Source organism: Dendrobates tinctorius, unplaced genomic scaffold, assembly GCF_039654945.1.
Source record: "Dendrobates tinctorius isolate UK_male_01 unplaced genomic scaffold, ASM3965494v1 ptg000191l, whole genome shotgun sequence".
In the NCBI taxonomy this organism is placed as follows: Eukaryota; Metazoa; Chordata; class Amphibia; order Anura; family Dendrobatidae; genus Dendrobates; species Dendrobates tinctorius.
Genome location: NW_027361858.1, coordinates 21,160,520 through 21,175,869, shown reverse-complemented (window position 1 = coordinate 21,175,869; position 15,350 = coordinate 21,160,520). Strand labels below are relative to the sequence as shown.

The following is a 15,350-nucleotide window of genomic DNA, read 5'->3' as shown; positions in this document are numbered from 1 at the left end:
TTTTGAAAAAATCCAACATACGATAAAAATAAAAAAAGGAAAGGCAATAAAAAAATTAAAGTTTGTAGATTGTTCCCTATAGCCTTTCATGTGGCAGGTATCTGTTGGCCAAGCGTGGGCACCTTAAAGCGACCCTCCTCCCTACATATTAAATGCACAGCTGCTTCAACATCTGATGTTTTGTGTGCCCAAGTGCACTCAGCATGGCAGAACGCTCCTCAGACAACCATTTAATAACCTTTCTGATAGAATGTCAAAATATTTTTGTACGTGGTGCTCATAATTGATATTGAATAAAATGAGATTGTTTCCATTTTTTTCATCATTTGCATATTAGTAACTTATTTCTTAGTGTTGCAATTTCAATGTTGCATAGAGTACGTTAGAACTGTATAATCACTTTTAACTTTGGGGAAGGAGGGTCACTTTAGGCTGGGTTCACATATCGTTTGACGCTATGTTCAGGGCTCCGTTGGGGCTCGCGTCCGAACTCCCACAAAAAGGGATTAGCGCGCATATGCCGACCAGGCCACTGACTATAATGATGCAGACTGAGTCACAGGGGGCAGACAGCAAGACGCATTTGACTATGTTTTGTTGGTCGCCTCCAATAATTGTATATGGTCGAAAATGATGCACGACAGAACACATGGTATCTCTATCTGCATCATTTTGGTCAAAGGATCCACGAGCACATACGACCTAAGATCATTCTGTGAGGGTCCAGACGTAACCCCTGATAGAACCACTGAACATAGGAGAAAACATGATGTGAACGTAGCCTAAAGAGTAGGTCCTACTATTGTTTATTGGTCCTACTATTGTTCAGAGTGCATAAAGGGTAAAACTAAAAGGTGTAAATAGATATCACTACAACCTAAAATGTCAGAAAGGCATATACAGAAATTGTAATGAGCGATATCTTTCTTCATTTATAACAGCTAGAGATACAGTACTTCACTACCAGCAATTACTTTTTCCTTTCAGTCATTGTTCACTGCAATTATGCAGCAAGACCTTAGCAGACTCAGTAAATGAATTTGCTGCCTCTAAATAGATGACTAAATTGATCTAAGCACTCAAAGTGAACGCCTTGCTTGAAAGCCTTGCTGCCATGGCTGAGGTCCAAGGAGTTATCTATTCTCTATATACAATGGCTCCACTTAGACCTGTGGTCATATGCTGTAAAGAACCCACTGAAATAATAGCGGGGGCTGAGTGCCACATGTTAGCAAGAGAAAAGCTCTCTCTGTGCCTGCTCTATGTAAGAAATGGCCGAGAAAGCTCTTGAACGCTCCACCTGCACTTGCTTTGATTTTAGCATCAGCATCACATAGAACAAAGCGGTGCAGAAGAAGCACAAAAATGAGTCAACAAGCCTGAATGGAGGTGGGTTGAATCTGGCTCTTGATGAGCACGCAGATGTCAGGGGCAGGTCGTAATGTCAGCTGGATTCTATTTAGCGTAAATAAGAGTCAGATTGTTTTTATTGGCTTTTTATTAAAAAGTGTAACAGAAGGAAAATCTGTTAAAGTGTCCATCCGGCAAAGTGTTAGAAACAGCTCCAAAAACTCCTCGAAGATGTGCACTTGATGAACCCCTATCAGGACATCTACGGGAAATAGCTCTGATTTCCACCTTGCCTGACTAGAGGATCTGTTTTACTCATTCTGACATCACAAAGAAGGGGAACCACTAGATGTTCCCTGGATATGAGGTTACAACCTTTTACAGAGGAAAACATCATAAAAGCACATGATGATCCTTTCTACCTACTACATATGGCCGTCTACTACTGAACAGCTGCACCGTATAACAATGAGCAGCTCAATGACGGGAGAAAGGGGCTTCATCTGAGCTTTATTTACTCAATATGAATTTAATATCTAGTATTTCAACTAACGTCAGAATGTACTGTAAGGCTTTATGTGAGATCAGTAAGGAGCAGCACAGCTAGGTTTCTCCATAGACACAGTAGATTTGTGCCTATAAGCAGCCCTGAGAGAAGAGAACCTGTGGAAGGAAAAAAGTAACCAGTGCAAATCATCTGTATTCATATGATAATTAGGCACTTACAGTGATGTATGAATGAGGATACCAAAAGAATGGCATAGATGCTGTAACAAGCACATCAGATACATACATAGGAAGGAATGCATGGATATACGTATTAATGGAACATCACACATGATACCCGTAATGAACTAAAGAGCAGGTTTATGTAAACTGCTTAAAGGAGGTGTCCAGTTAAAACAAGTTATGCCCTATTCCAATGATAAAGGAAAACTTGCTGATTGGTGGGACCTGCACCGATTGTCCTTTTTGTCACTGATGGGGAACTTTTATCCTGATTACAAAATGGCATGGCAGTTCGGCGGCCCAATTGCCACTCCATGAATTCTTTACAGAGCTGCCAGAAGGAGGCGAGCATATAGTTTCGGCAGCCATGTAGAGAATGAATGGAGCACTGGTCAAGCATGAGCTCTGCTGCTCCATCTTAAAGGGGTGTATGTTCCCGGGCCTGCTAATCAGTATAGGTTCCAATGAGCAACATGTTATCACTAGCCAGAGAATAGGTGGAAACTTTCACTGGACAACTGCTTTAAGAGTAAAACAGGCCTTGTTGTCCATACCAAGCAATCACAAGTCAGCTTTCCTTTTTCCAGACCCATTTAAAAAATCTAATATCAGCTCTGATTGGCTGCTATTGGCAACATTGACAGTTTGTTCTTAGATATTCCATATAATTCTATGTGACAGTAAGTTAGGACAAAAAGATGTGATTTACATCTTGTCAAGCCTCCTTGCCCAGTCTATGCACTAAGGCGCTGATTCATTAATGCAGGCATCGTGCATGCCAGTCTTAATAGAACGCTTGATGGAGTACGGTGAGTCAAAATCATTAAGAGGCATACACAACTGAATGAATTCAGCGCATCTTCTCAGTGGCATATTACTGGAGTTCATAAGGCTGGTACTTTTGATTAATTTGGCAGCCGCGTATAGTCACACCTCAACTCGGCTTCTCCCCCAGCTCTGCCTATTTAGGAGGAGCGCCTTCAAACTGGCCAAAAGTCCCAACACTTTGCGACTTTTCAAAGTGTTTTACCCCAGTTTGTTGTCGAAAGCACATAGATGAATCGCTTTCTAGGATTTTCAGCAACTCTACCTATGACTGAGATCTTACTAATCTGAAAAAGAATGATTACTAGGGATGTGCTGCCTATCATAAGACCATGGTTGTTAGGCACAATGTTCCTACTGACCAGCCGGTCTGCTCAACCGGCTCAGAGTTAGCACTGCGCTACAAAGGAAAAGGAAAAAAGTATACATAACACCTTCAACATATCTAATCAGATCTCAGCTAAAATAACAGCAGACCTTTTTTAAAGAAACATTGCTACCGTTGAAAACCTGAATATCTGTGGTACCATTGGACTAGGCCAGGGATCACATCGCTGTTATGAAACTACAACATCCAACATGCCATAGCAGCCTGGACTAGGCCATCCATTGTTCAAAGCTTATGGCTCAGTGCTAAAAGCAAAATGCTTTATTAGGTAGATTTCATCTTAACCATCTGTTTTCTTCAAGATTTAGGCAATATGTGCCTAATTTCAAATTGACCTCATCCTATGAGAAGATATAAATTTGTAATATCTGCTTAGAGCTGCAACACTTTTCACCACACAGGAAAAGAACTGTTACGATAATGTACAAATATTGGAATAAAACGTGATATAATTGCCATGACTTCATCATATGTAGCACAGTGTTCTTGGAATGGTTAAATGGCTTGTTTTTAACTGCAAGTGAACCCTGTTCATTAGCTGCAGCGGTTCCAAGAACTGTTGGAACTTGACCTGAAGTTAACTGTGATCGCTGATTCATAAACCCCTCCTGCTCCTGAAAATGAACGCTCTTCTCAAGTGCTAGGTGCATGCATACCACTAGGCCACCACTACCCGGATGGTAGCTGGCGCTTTATTTACTTTCGTAACGTATGGCAGAATGTGTATAATAGTTAATACATGCATTTCTACTTTAGAAAAGTCTCATATGGTAGAGATATTTCAATCATTTCCTATTTGACTGGAATTAATAGATAACTTTGAAGACACTACTGTTTAAAGGGTATCCGTCAGCAGTTGTTTTCTATTTCATCTGAGAGCAGCATAATGCAGGCAAAAAGAACCTAATTCCAACTATGTATCTCTTAGATTACTGAGTGCAGCAGTTCTGATACAATCAGAGTTTTCATATTTAGCATGAAGCAGAGCTGAGAAAGCTAACCCCGCCTACACCAGGCTCTCTGTATACATTGTCTATAGACAGTGAGCTACTTATCACAGGAGGGGGCGGAGTTGGACTAGCAAGCACAATCCTGATGTACTCCAGACATTAATAATCACCAGGTAATAAAATCTTCATTAAGGTAAAACAGCTTGATAAGTGACACGTCGCTGAAATCTGTGTTTCAGCCCCTATCTCCTGCTGTCTTCAGAGTACACAGCAAAAACATGCTGACGGATTCCCTTTAAAGTGAACCTATCATGGTGAAAATGGTATCTGATCTGCAGGCAGATTGTTAGGCTGTGTGCACACGCTGCGGATTTTGCTGCGGTTCCGCAGCGGTTTTGGCCGCTGCGGTGTACAGTACAATGATTCCCTATGGGAATCAAAAACCGCAGTGCAGACGGTGCGGAATTTTCCGCGCGGATTATCTGCGGTTTTCAATCCGCAGAAAGAATTGACATGTCAATTCTTTCTGCGGATTCTCCTGCGGTTTGCCATCTCCTCCATTGAGGAGATGAAAAACCGCAGGGCAAAACCGCAGAGCAATCCGCAGGTAAAACCGCAGGTCTTTTGACCTGCGGTTTCACCTGCGGATTGTACAAAATCCGCGCGGATGAATCCGCACCTTTTCCGCAGCGTGTGCACACAGCCTCATAGAGCAGGAGAAGCTGATCAAACATAAATTTTTGTGGAAAAAAAAATCATTAAAACTTGCATTTTATTTATTGAACTCTCTGGTGATTGCATAATGACTGGGCATGCAGAGATAGCTGTCAAACATTGAGGAGGACCGTCAAATGGACTCTTGCATATAAACACCAGGGATCTCAATGAATAAAATACTAGTTATAATGAACGTTTTCCAACAAACCCCTATATGATTCTTCTCATCTTCTTCTGCTCTATGCCATGATGTCCACAGAACAGACTACATGTATAATATGACAGGTTCCCTTTAAAAATGCCTTTGGTGACAGGGCTGATCAGAAGGCAGATTAATCTTTGGAAGCTGCACACAAAATAGGTCAAATTTTTATACACTGTATTTTCGAAAATAAATATTTAAGCTATCCATGTATGACAACTAATAAGCCGTCATCATGTAGTCATCTGATTAGCCACCGTATAATTTTTCTACAAGAGTTGATGTGGGATGCTGGACGCACTCAGTGATCAGCTGATAATCTTTGTTAGGCCGGGGGTCACACTTGCGAGTGCAATGTGAGAAAGTTGCGCGAGTCTCTCGTATTTATATCCGACACTGCCGCTAGCACTCGCACCCGGAGTGTGTGGCTGCATGTATTTCTATGCAGCCACACACTCCGGTCCCGGAGACTCGTGCGAGTTTCTCGCATCACACACGGTAGTGTGATCCCGGCCTATCTCATACATACCCTCAGGTCCTGGTTTAGAAACCAGCGAATCCCCGCTATGCACACTGCGGGCGCAGGGGGGATTCATAATTCTGCAGTCACACAGAGAGGCTACAGACTTAAAGATTTGGACCGGACAGAAAGTCGGATATGTACTCTCCCCAACATCTATTGTCATGGGACTGCTGGAAAGCCCCATACACGTTAGATGTCACTGGATCCCACCAATATTAAACTGGATTACTTTGGTCATTACAAATGCAGATTACCAAAATTGCATTTGTATTAGTAATCAGAAAGCAAAAGCCTATGCATTTATTAGATATACAGTATATAGTGCAAATCTTGCTGTTAACCTTCCCGCAAAGAAACACAGACGTGAAAGAAGTAACCGGGGTCTAGAAATCGAGACATGCTACCCATGTGGACACCTGACAGTGCTCAGTGCTTCTGGCGTAAATTTTCTTAATCTTTTCCAGAATGATAGGAGCCGAGCCAGTAGATGATCATATGAGTCTCTCAGGATAAACTGCTTTAAATTAGAACTTGCTTTGTTTTAGATTAAGCCTGGAGCTATGAGTGGATCCCTGGAGGTTACATGTGCAGCGAAACAGGAGTGTCCTCATGGATGAGCCTTCAGAGTCACTGCCGAGCATACTGGTAGACAGGGGATCCGTGCTTGAGGCCTGCCATGAAGGCATTTCTGCAAAGCTTTATGTAATTGTCCTGGCACAGGCATCGTGCTGCTTGGCTCACATATTCCAGCCATGCTAGCCAGGGTTTCTAGTTTTATAACAGATTCATAAAACCCCAACAGTTTCCCTCCAGCCAGCTGTCTATGATTTCTTTCCTAAAGAAGGTAAAAATAAGGTAGAGCACAGCTTCGCGTTCACAGAGGATGCCCACATTTCTTCCAATTCAGCAGGCTGCTGCTTTGGTAGGAGCCATACATGACAACATTGGAGAAACTTGTATTCTGGTGCTAAGGAGCAACTGAAAGAACCTGGCTCATGTTGGAAATCTGCAGCTATGCTTTCCTATATACTTGTCCCCCTTTAAGATTTAATCCCAGCTTAAAAACAAAGCAAAAACGTGACTTGTGGTCTCAGTAGGAAAAGAGGGAAAAAGATGCCACACTCCTTTATATAGCAGAAGCAAAATGACTGGGCAGCTTAAATCCATCTGCCTGATCCTTACTAACCTCAGCTGCCAATGGATTCGGCTAACATTAGTCAACTGGTCCCACCTTAATGTAATGTGTATGGCCAGATTAAAGCCTCATGCCCATATCACTAACAAAAATGTAGTATTCAAAATTCAAGAAGCCTAAATACAGCACCTATAGCATTATACACATGTATATCATACCTCAATGTGCCTCAAATTTTACAGCCGCACATGTAGAAAAAATGCAGTAGTGTGTGCTGAATTTGGAGATATTCTTCTGGAAGCACTTTTAGGGGAGAATAAAATACCTCACAGAAGCACTAGCTAGTGACTCACGGACTGCAGTATGGGTCCACACTGTGGATCCATAGTGTACGCAGGGTTTGACTGGCCCACCAGAGAACTGGAGAATCCTCCGGAGGGCCCTGGCTTCTCCTTCAGGAGAGTTCATAGGGCAAACCTTGCAGTTGCTTTGGGGCTCTTCAAAGTGGGAGAAAGCTGGGCCCTCAGAATCAAATCCTCCGGTGGGCCCAATGTTCTTCAGCCTGACACTGAGTGCACGCCTCACATTGCCGTATGCCTTAGTGCACACATGTACGGGAGTCATTAGGGAGATTACAGTGTAAGCCAAACTGGGGACAGGAACTGACAGAGAGTGATGACAATCTTCATACAGCACAACCGAGAGTACTGGCACCCACTTAGCAGAAGGCTGAGAATACCAGTGAGGGTGCTGACACCAATCTTCACTCCTTTTTAACCCTTTTCAAAATAAAAGCTTGTCACAAAAGTGGCTGATAAAATAGTTACATGAAAAATGCAACAGCCTAAAAAAAGAGAGAAAACAAGTTCTAAACAAACAAGGTTACCATCTCTCTCCCCTCTACTGATGAAATGGTTAAACTGTATCGTGCAAAGACCTTGGCCAAGGTTGCCCCTTCATGCAAACTGTGATAAGTCACTAGACACACTGTTATGTCTACCCCCCCGGCAGAACAATACGTAATAACAATATTTTCAATGTAAATGCGGCAAGCTGTCTGCTGCAGGGAAATTCACGCATACCCTGACATGTAGTAACGGCCGCTCATTAGCCGTCACATTGTGGATCTTGTCCCTTTCAGCTGCCAGTAACGCAGCCTAAATCAGCAGACACCATCTAGTGCTCTTGTGTGCTCTCCAATACGTAGAGGCTCCTTCTACAAGCTTGGTTTGTGCCGCATGCTAGCCTGTAGTTAACGCCACTTAACAGTTACTAGATAGCATAATTGCTTGCTGGTATTCTTACTTGGCACCCATTCAACTTTAACATCCTTTCAAGCTAGAGTGCAGGCTAGGGAACTAGCCATGAACCAGATCCATACCTACATTCCCCAGGAAATTAATATTTCCCAAATGAGAGCGTGCGGAACCTCACAGTCACTTTTATACCAGGAATATACCGTATTATTATATATAAACAGTAAACAGTGTCCTACAAACTCAATGCTCTGCCAATGTCTTGGGTAAACTATTCCCGACCAATTCATCTCCCCCCACTATTATATCTGTAATTATGTATTTTTTCATGGACTCTTGAACTTTTTTGTTCAGAATAGTCACTATTTTTTCAGACATAAAAATCTTTGCCCTTTTTCCAAAATGGTTTTATGGTTTCACATGTGTCTTGCATTGATGACCTAACGCCTTGTAGTGTTCATGCTTCTGTGGTGGAAGCAAATCTGAACTTTGGGATCCGGAAAAACGCCGCAAGACCTGCTTGTTGTAAGCAGAGGGGTTTTGCCTGCAGAAAAAAAACGCAGCAAAAATGCAACATGTGAAGAAAGCCTAATAGGAAGCTCACATAGGCGTGTTTTTGGTTCATGAGTGCAAAGGTCCATGTTAGCCTATGTGATAGTCCACGTTGCTATTTTTCACATGGATGTCAGGTCCTTATGAAAAAATCCCAGCATGAGCTAATTTGGCTAAATTTATAGACCAAACTAGCGCAAGCAAAACACCCGTCAGCTGTGCGGACGAGCATGCAGAGCTGCAATGGAGCCAGCCACGTCTGTATATTGCAGACTGGTCCACGAAATTCAACATCCATGTAAACTAAGGGTGAGTGCACACAGTGTGGATTCACCTGCGGGTTTTTCCGCGTGGATTTGCAGGTAAAACCGCAGGTAAAGTGACCTGGGGTTTTCCTGTGGATTCGCCAGCGGTTTGCCCCTGCGGTTTGACACCTTGAGAATGGAACAGGTGTCAAACCGCTGCAGATTCCGCAGAAAGAATTGACATGCTGCGAATTTAAAACCGCAGCAAATCCGCGCGGAAAAATCCGCATCGTGGGCACTGCGGTTTTGAAATCCCATTGGCTAACATGGTACCGTACATTGCATGAGGATCGGCTGCGGATCCGCAGGGCCAAATCCGCTGCGGAGCCGCAGCAGAATCCGCGGCGTGTGCACACACCCTTAAGTGATCAGATGTGATTGTGCCACAACCCTTTTAAGACCCCCGTACATATTAGATGTAAATCAGCTGCTGATTTTGGCAGGACAGGCCAACTACCATATATCCTAAGCATTTTTAGGCCTTCTTCTCTCCCCCAACAGATAGTGTCAGGGGAAAAAGGATCTGTATCAGGCATTAGATATTTTATCTCCATTTTCCGAATGTACATCAGAATTTTACAATCAGAACAATATGATCTTCAAATAGCAAAGTAAAAACTGTTTCTATTCTCAGACTACCGATTCACAGTGTTTCCTGCACTGCCCCGTTCCTTAGGTCTCAGCAGTCTGGCACGAGTGAATCCGAATCAGTGCGGTAAGTACAATGAAACGTTAGCATTTCATGCCCATATGAACCTTACGGGAACTCCTGGAAAACCCCTATAAACCTCCCTGCCTGGAAGGATCTGTCACCCACTGAAGGGCCTCCCAAACTCCTGGGCCAACAGGAAGCACGTGCTGGATGTACAATAGTGTGCCCTTTACAGCTCACAGATGGTGATTAGGGGATGGTACAGATGCCATAACATACACAGCGACACTGGGGCTTCTTGCCTTAGCTTCTGTTCACACTGCTTTTTTTAACCCAAACTTGCAGAGTGTTTACAGTTTTGATGGCAAAAATATTAAAGTCTGCAGCACGGTATTTAGGGATCTAGCAGGATTAATATATATTTGGAAAATAAAAAGAACATCTTTCATGGATATCATGAATCTGTTTATTATTATTATTATGCATTTATATAGCGCCATTTATTCCATGGCGCTTTACATGTGAAAAGGGGAAATATAGACAAGTATAATAAACATGTGTAAGACAAGGGACACACAAGTACATAAGGAGAGGGGACCCTGTCCGCGAGGGCTCACAGTCTACAGTTTATCAACTGAATGCATGATGCTAATGTGAATGGAGCCTTATATGCGGAGCTAATATAGATATACTGAGATATATATATTTATAGCATCAGGCTGTCATTGAATATTTGTGAATTCATCGCACGACTGGTAAATAACAGAAACTGGCAGATTTTTAGAAACTTGCATGTGCTGCAATAAAAGCCCACTAAATTGGGGTTCTGTAAACACTTGGTAGGTGCAGCCATTGTGCCACGGTCTTGATGCCACGTACATGTCTGATGTATTTTCATCGTCTGACACTCATGGTCATTGTTGCAGATCACCTCCAGGGACGGATTATTTGATAGTCCCTGAAACCCTGAACAAATCCAGCAAACAAGTGAATCTCAAGCAGACATCTCTGGCAGGGCCCTCCAGCTACTATACAGGGGCACCTGTGCTGCCAGCCCACCCTACCGGGGTCCAGGGATGTACCACATAGTCTGGCTTTTAGCCTAGAGCGGGCATCAGACTGCTAAGAAGTATAACACATGCTGCTCACAATGACTTTACCATATGAGCAGAGACGAGCTGCCGGATGATGTGCAGTAGCTGATTAGAAATGAGCGATTACTCGAGTGATGCCAATCTAATATAACAGTATAAGATCACAATCCTCTGTATTTTACAAATAGTAACACACAGTAAATGTTTATTAAACCCCAAATAACACTCAAACACAAGACTGTATCCAAATCTAAACCGGGAGAGATCAGGAGGAACTACAATTCCCAGAAAAATCATCTTGTGGTGTGATATATATTCCAAAAGGAGGAGTAACCTATAGTTAGTCTGCTTGTAAAGTCCACTCAATGTCACTGCATGCTGTGACTTCTAGTCCCACAGAAGATGAACCGACAGAAACAGCCAATTTCTGGGAAAATAAGAAAGAGCCCCCAGCAGATGATACAGGTGCAGGACAGCCACAGAGGAACTACAAGTGCCAGGAAGACTGTATTCAACAGATAAAGGAAAAGGTGAGCGAACAGCTTGCGCTTGGTCAGCTTATGGAGAACTACAAGCCCCAGCAACACTGACTGGCACTGCAAGCTGGGACTTCTAGTCCTGAGACTGCCAGCCAAGACATAATGTTGCCAAGAACTTCTCAGAATAGACGGGGAAAGGAAAAAGCAGGTTCCAAGGTAAGGCTGCTGGGAGCAGTAGTCCCACAACAGAAATTCAATGCAGTTTATGAGTTCACAAAGAACTACAGGTCCCAGCAACCCTGACTAGTACAGAGAATCGTGCTACTGGTCACAGCAGATGAACCCAGCACCTTCACTAAAGAAAAACGCTCCCAAACCGAGGTCCTGCTGCATGCCAGTCTGCACAGACCCCTACCACAACAATGCCAGGACCAGCCTGGCATCACCGTCCCAACCCAGCAGAGCAAGGAAGGAAAAGTATTTACCAGGAGGACGCATGCCACGGCCAGCATCAGAGTGCCAGTCACTGCCCCACGGCAGCACTCCATGACTGCGAGCCGGAGGAGGTGCCCGGGACTGCTGTCACATCCAGCTCTGCTGCTCACACTGCGGGCCAGCCTCCACACACACCGGCTCTGCTCGCATCGCCTCAGCCAAGGGGCGTGTGGTGGGGGCTCACAGGAATCTCTCCCGGCCAGCCAATCAGCCTGCTGCTGCTAATCACAGGCCCCACAACCGGGGAGAGGGGCACAGCCAGCCGGCTCCTGCACGGTGCCACCGGGGGGTGAGGCCGGCCACACTGCTGCGCACCGAACTAGTGGGGGCGCCCCGTCTGTCCTTGTGTCGGCAAGAGACTCCTCTCTATAGGAAAAAGCAGGCAACAGCCTTATCTACAAGCCTGTCCATCCATAGAGCCATCTATCCTCGTCTGGTTCTCTTTTCTCGTCTCTCACATCTATCTATTATCTATATCATAATTATATATCTTTCTCATAGCTATCTGATATCTAGTTCTCATAACTATCTATCTAATATCTATCTCATATTTATCTAATATGTATCTATCCCATATCTATCTATTATCTATCTGTCACATCAATCTATCTCACATTTATCTATCTCATATCTATCTAACATCTATCTATTTATATCCTATCTATCTATCTATCTCATATCTATCTCATATCTATCTATCTATCTATCTATCTATCTCACATTTATCTATCTCTCATATCTATCTAATTTCTATCTATTTATCTTCTATCTATCTATCTCATATCTGTCTCATATCTATCTATATATCTATCTATCCCATATCTATCTCATATCTATCTATATATCTATCTCATATCTATCTCACATTTATCTATCTCTCATATCTATCTAATATCTATCTATTTATCTCCTATCTATCTATCTATCTATCTATCTCATATCTGTCTCATAAGTATATATCTAATAAGTAATAATCTTTATTTTTTTATATAGCGCTAACATATTCCGCAGCGCTTTACAGTTTGCACACATTATCATCACTGTCCCCAATGGGGCTCACAATCTAAATAAGTATATATCTATCTAATATCTATCTATCTCATAACTATCTTTGATCTATCTATTTTCTATCTATTCAATTCAAATGGGCTTATTGGCAGGACTAAGTACATGTTAGCATTGCCAAAGCAAGTGGCAAAATAATGAGGGGTTGGGGATAGGGACGCATCCAGGGTGGGGTATAGAGGTCAAAGACATATCAGGCGCCTCTTAGTCTGGGTATGGGGACATGTTGTCCAGGGAGGGGTGTAGAGGTCCATGATATCCGTCTCTTCTTAGTCTGTGCAGGCACTGACATATTCCCCTACTATGGCTGCTGAACTTTCCTCTTCCCCCAGTATTATCGGCAGTTTCTCTTCTGCATCGTTGTAGGTGAAGTCTGTGAGGAGATCAGGCAGTCTCCTGAAGTGAGTGTGTCTCACTGCAGAGTATTTGGGGCACCTCAGCAAGAAGCGGGCCTCGTCCTCCACAGCCTCCTGGGGGCACTGCTGGCAGAGTCTGCTCTCTTGGGGCTTGTAGTTCTGTCAGTACCGCCCGGGTTCGATGAGCAGGCTGTGGATGCTCAGTCTGTGCCGACTCACGATCTGTCTCTCTTTGGGGTTTGCTAGTTTCTCTAGATATAGGGCCAGTTTATATTCCCTCTGTAGGTTCTGGTATATCATCAGTTTCTATGATTTGTTTATTCCGTTCTTGCAGATGCTGAGATATTCATCTTTGCCTTTGTGTACCGTCTTCGCCTTTTGTCAGGCCATGTAGGTTGGTGGCTTGGTCAAGCAGGTTTTGGGGGTTTGTGTTGAGGGGCTTTGTTCTCCTAGGGATTCCTAGTCTAGCAAGGCTTTGTGTTGGCAGAGCTGGGACTACTACTTTGTAGATGAGCCTTGAATGATACCACCTCCTTCTGGATCGCAAGGTGTAGTGGGAATCTTCCAGTTCTGCACAGAAGGCGCTATTTGATGTGCTCTGATGGACTTAGAGGAGGTGTTTGCAGAATTCTAGGTGGAATATTTCTGTTGAACCAGCGTCCAACTTTGACCAATTTGGATACGAGGCTAGACTCCAGACTTTGCTGCTGTACAGAAGGATTGGAGCAATGATGGTATCAAAGATTTTTACCCAGACGGTTACAGGTGCCTAAGATGCCACAGCCTTCTCCTGAAGGCTTTGCACGCCTTTTCTTTCAGCAAATGTATGGCTTGCTTAAAGTTTCCTGATTGAGTTCTAGGCCCAGACAGATGTACTTGTTGGTTTCCGTGAACAGCTGCCTATTATGAAGGATTGATGGGCAGCAGTTTTCTGCTTTCTTTTCTTGAACACCACAATACTATCTTTCTTCCATTTGATTGGCAGTGCCTATGTGGTGCTGTAGGTCTCTAGGAATTTTAGATTATCTTGGAGGTCTCTCTCAGTTGATGATAACAGCACAAGGTCATTAGCATACAGCAGAAATTTCACCTCTGTGTCCTGGAGGGTACGTCCTGGAGCTGAGGACTCGATGTAAATGTTGAAGAGCATTGGACTGGATTGGAAATAGGCCGTCCTATGTCATAACTATGTATCCATTTGATATCTATCTATTTCATATCTATCTCATATCTATCTACTATCTAAAGTATCTATATATCTATCTAAATCAAGAAAAAATAGGCAGCACTCCAAATTAAATGTGTAAAAAGTGGATACTTTCCTGATCGTCTTTATCAAGCTTGATATTTGGCTTCATAAAGACGGGTCACCGTCGAAACGTCGCCACCTGAGGATCAGGAAAGTATCCGCTTTTTTCACATTTAATTTGCCCTTTTTTTTTTTTTTATCTATCTATCTATCTATCTATCTATCTATCTATCTATCTATCTATCTACAGCTCTGGCAAAAATTGAGTGCCCACTGCAGAGTTTTATAAAAATCAGCTTCTCTACATGTCTGACAGCCATTCCATTCCAGTGTCACTTGAATTCCAACCAGAGTACACCTCATTCTACTTAATGTGCTTCTTATTAGGTGATCACCCGAACCAAATCTTATTTAATGATAACTGGATGGCAAAACAAGTGCTAGTAATATCCCAAAAGTAATAAGAATGAAAAAAATAACTTTTAACCATGCCAAAGGAGTTGAAAAGTATTGAGTGAGGAAAAGAAGGGCTCAATTCTGGCTTTACTAGCAGAGGGATACAGTGAGCGTCATAATGCCTCCATCCTTAAAATTTCTAAGACGGCAGTCCATTACAACAAGGTCAATTTGGGAAAACAAAGCTACAGACCAGCAGAGGGCGAAAACGACTCTCCACTGACTGGGGTGACAGTCAACTTATACGAATGTCACTCAGCAACCGCAGGATGACATCAAGTGACCTACAAAAGGAATGGCAAATGGCAGCTGGGGTGAAGTGCACGGCAAGAACAGTTAGTAACAGGCTCCTAGAGGCAGGGCTCAAGTCATGTGAAGGTAGAAAAAAACCTTTCATTAATGAGAAGCAAAGGAGAGCCAGGCTGAAGTTTGCTAAAGACCAGAAGGATTGGACCATAGAGGACTGCAGTAAGGTAATCTTCTCTGAAGAGTCTAATTTTCAGCTTTGCCCAACACCTGGTTGTCTAATGGTTAGATAGAGACCTGGAATACATACAAGCTATAGTGTCTTG

At 43.2% G+C, this 15,350-nt stretch overlaps 1 protein-coding gene across 2 annotated transcripts in view; it reads right to left on the bottom strand.

Moving 5' to 3' along the window:
- The window catches only part of ADAMTSL1 (ADAMTS like 1), a 487,614-nt gene extending 475,522 nt beyond the window's left edge, over positions 1 to 12,092 (bottom strand). The window contains exon 1 of one of the 2 annotated variants that reach the window (XM_073552482.1): positions 11,643 to 12,092. In XM_073552482.1, the coding sequence (XP_073408583.1) occupies positions 11,643 to 11,705 (63 nt within the window). In that variant the 5' untranslated portion in view covers positions 11,706 to 12,092. The remainder of the gene's footprint in view (positions 1 to 11,642) is intronic. The other variant, XM_073552481.1, reaches the window with a different exon arrangement.
- Between the last annotated feature and the right edge of the window lie 3,258 nt (positions 12,093 to 15,350).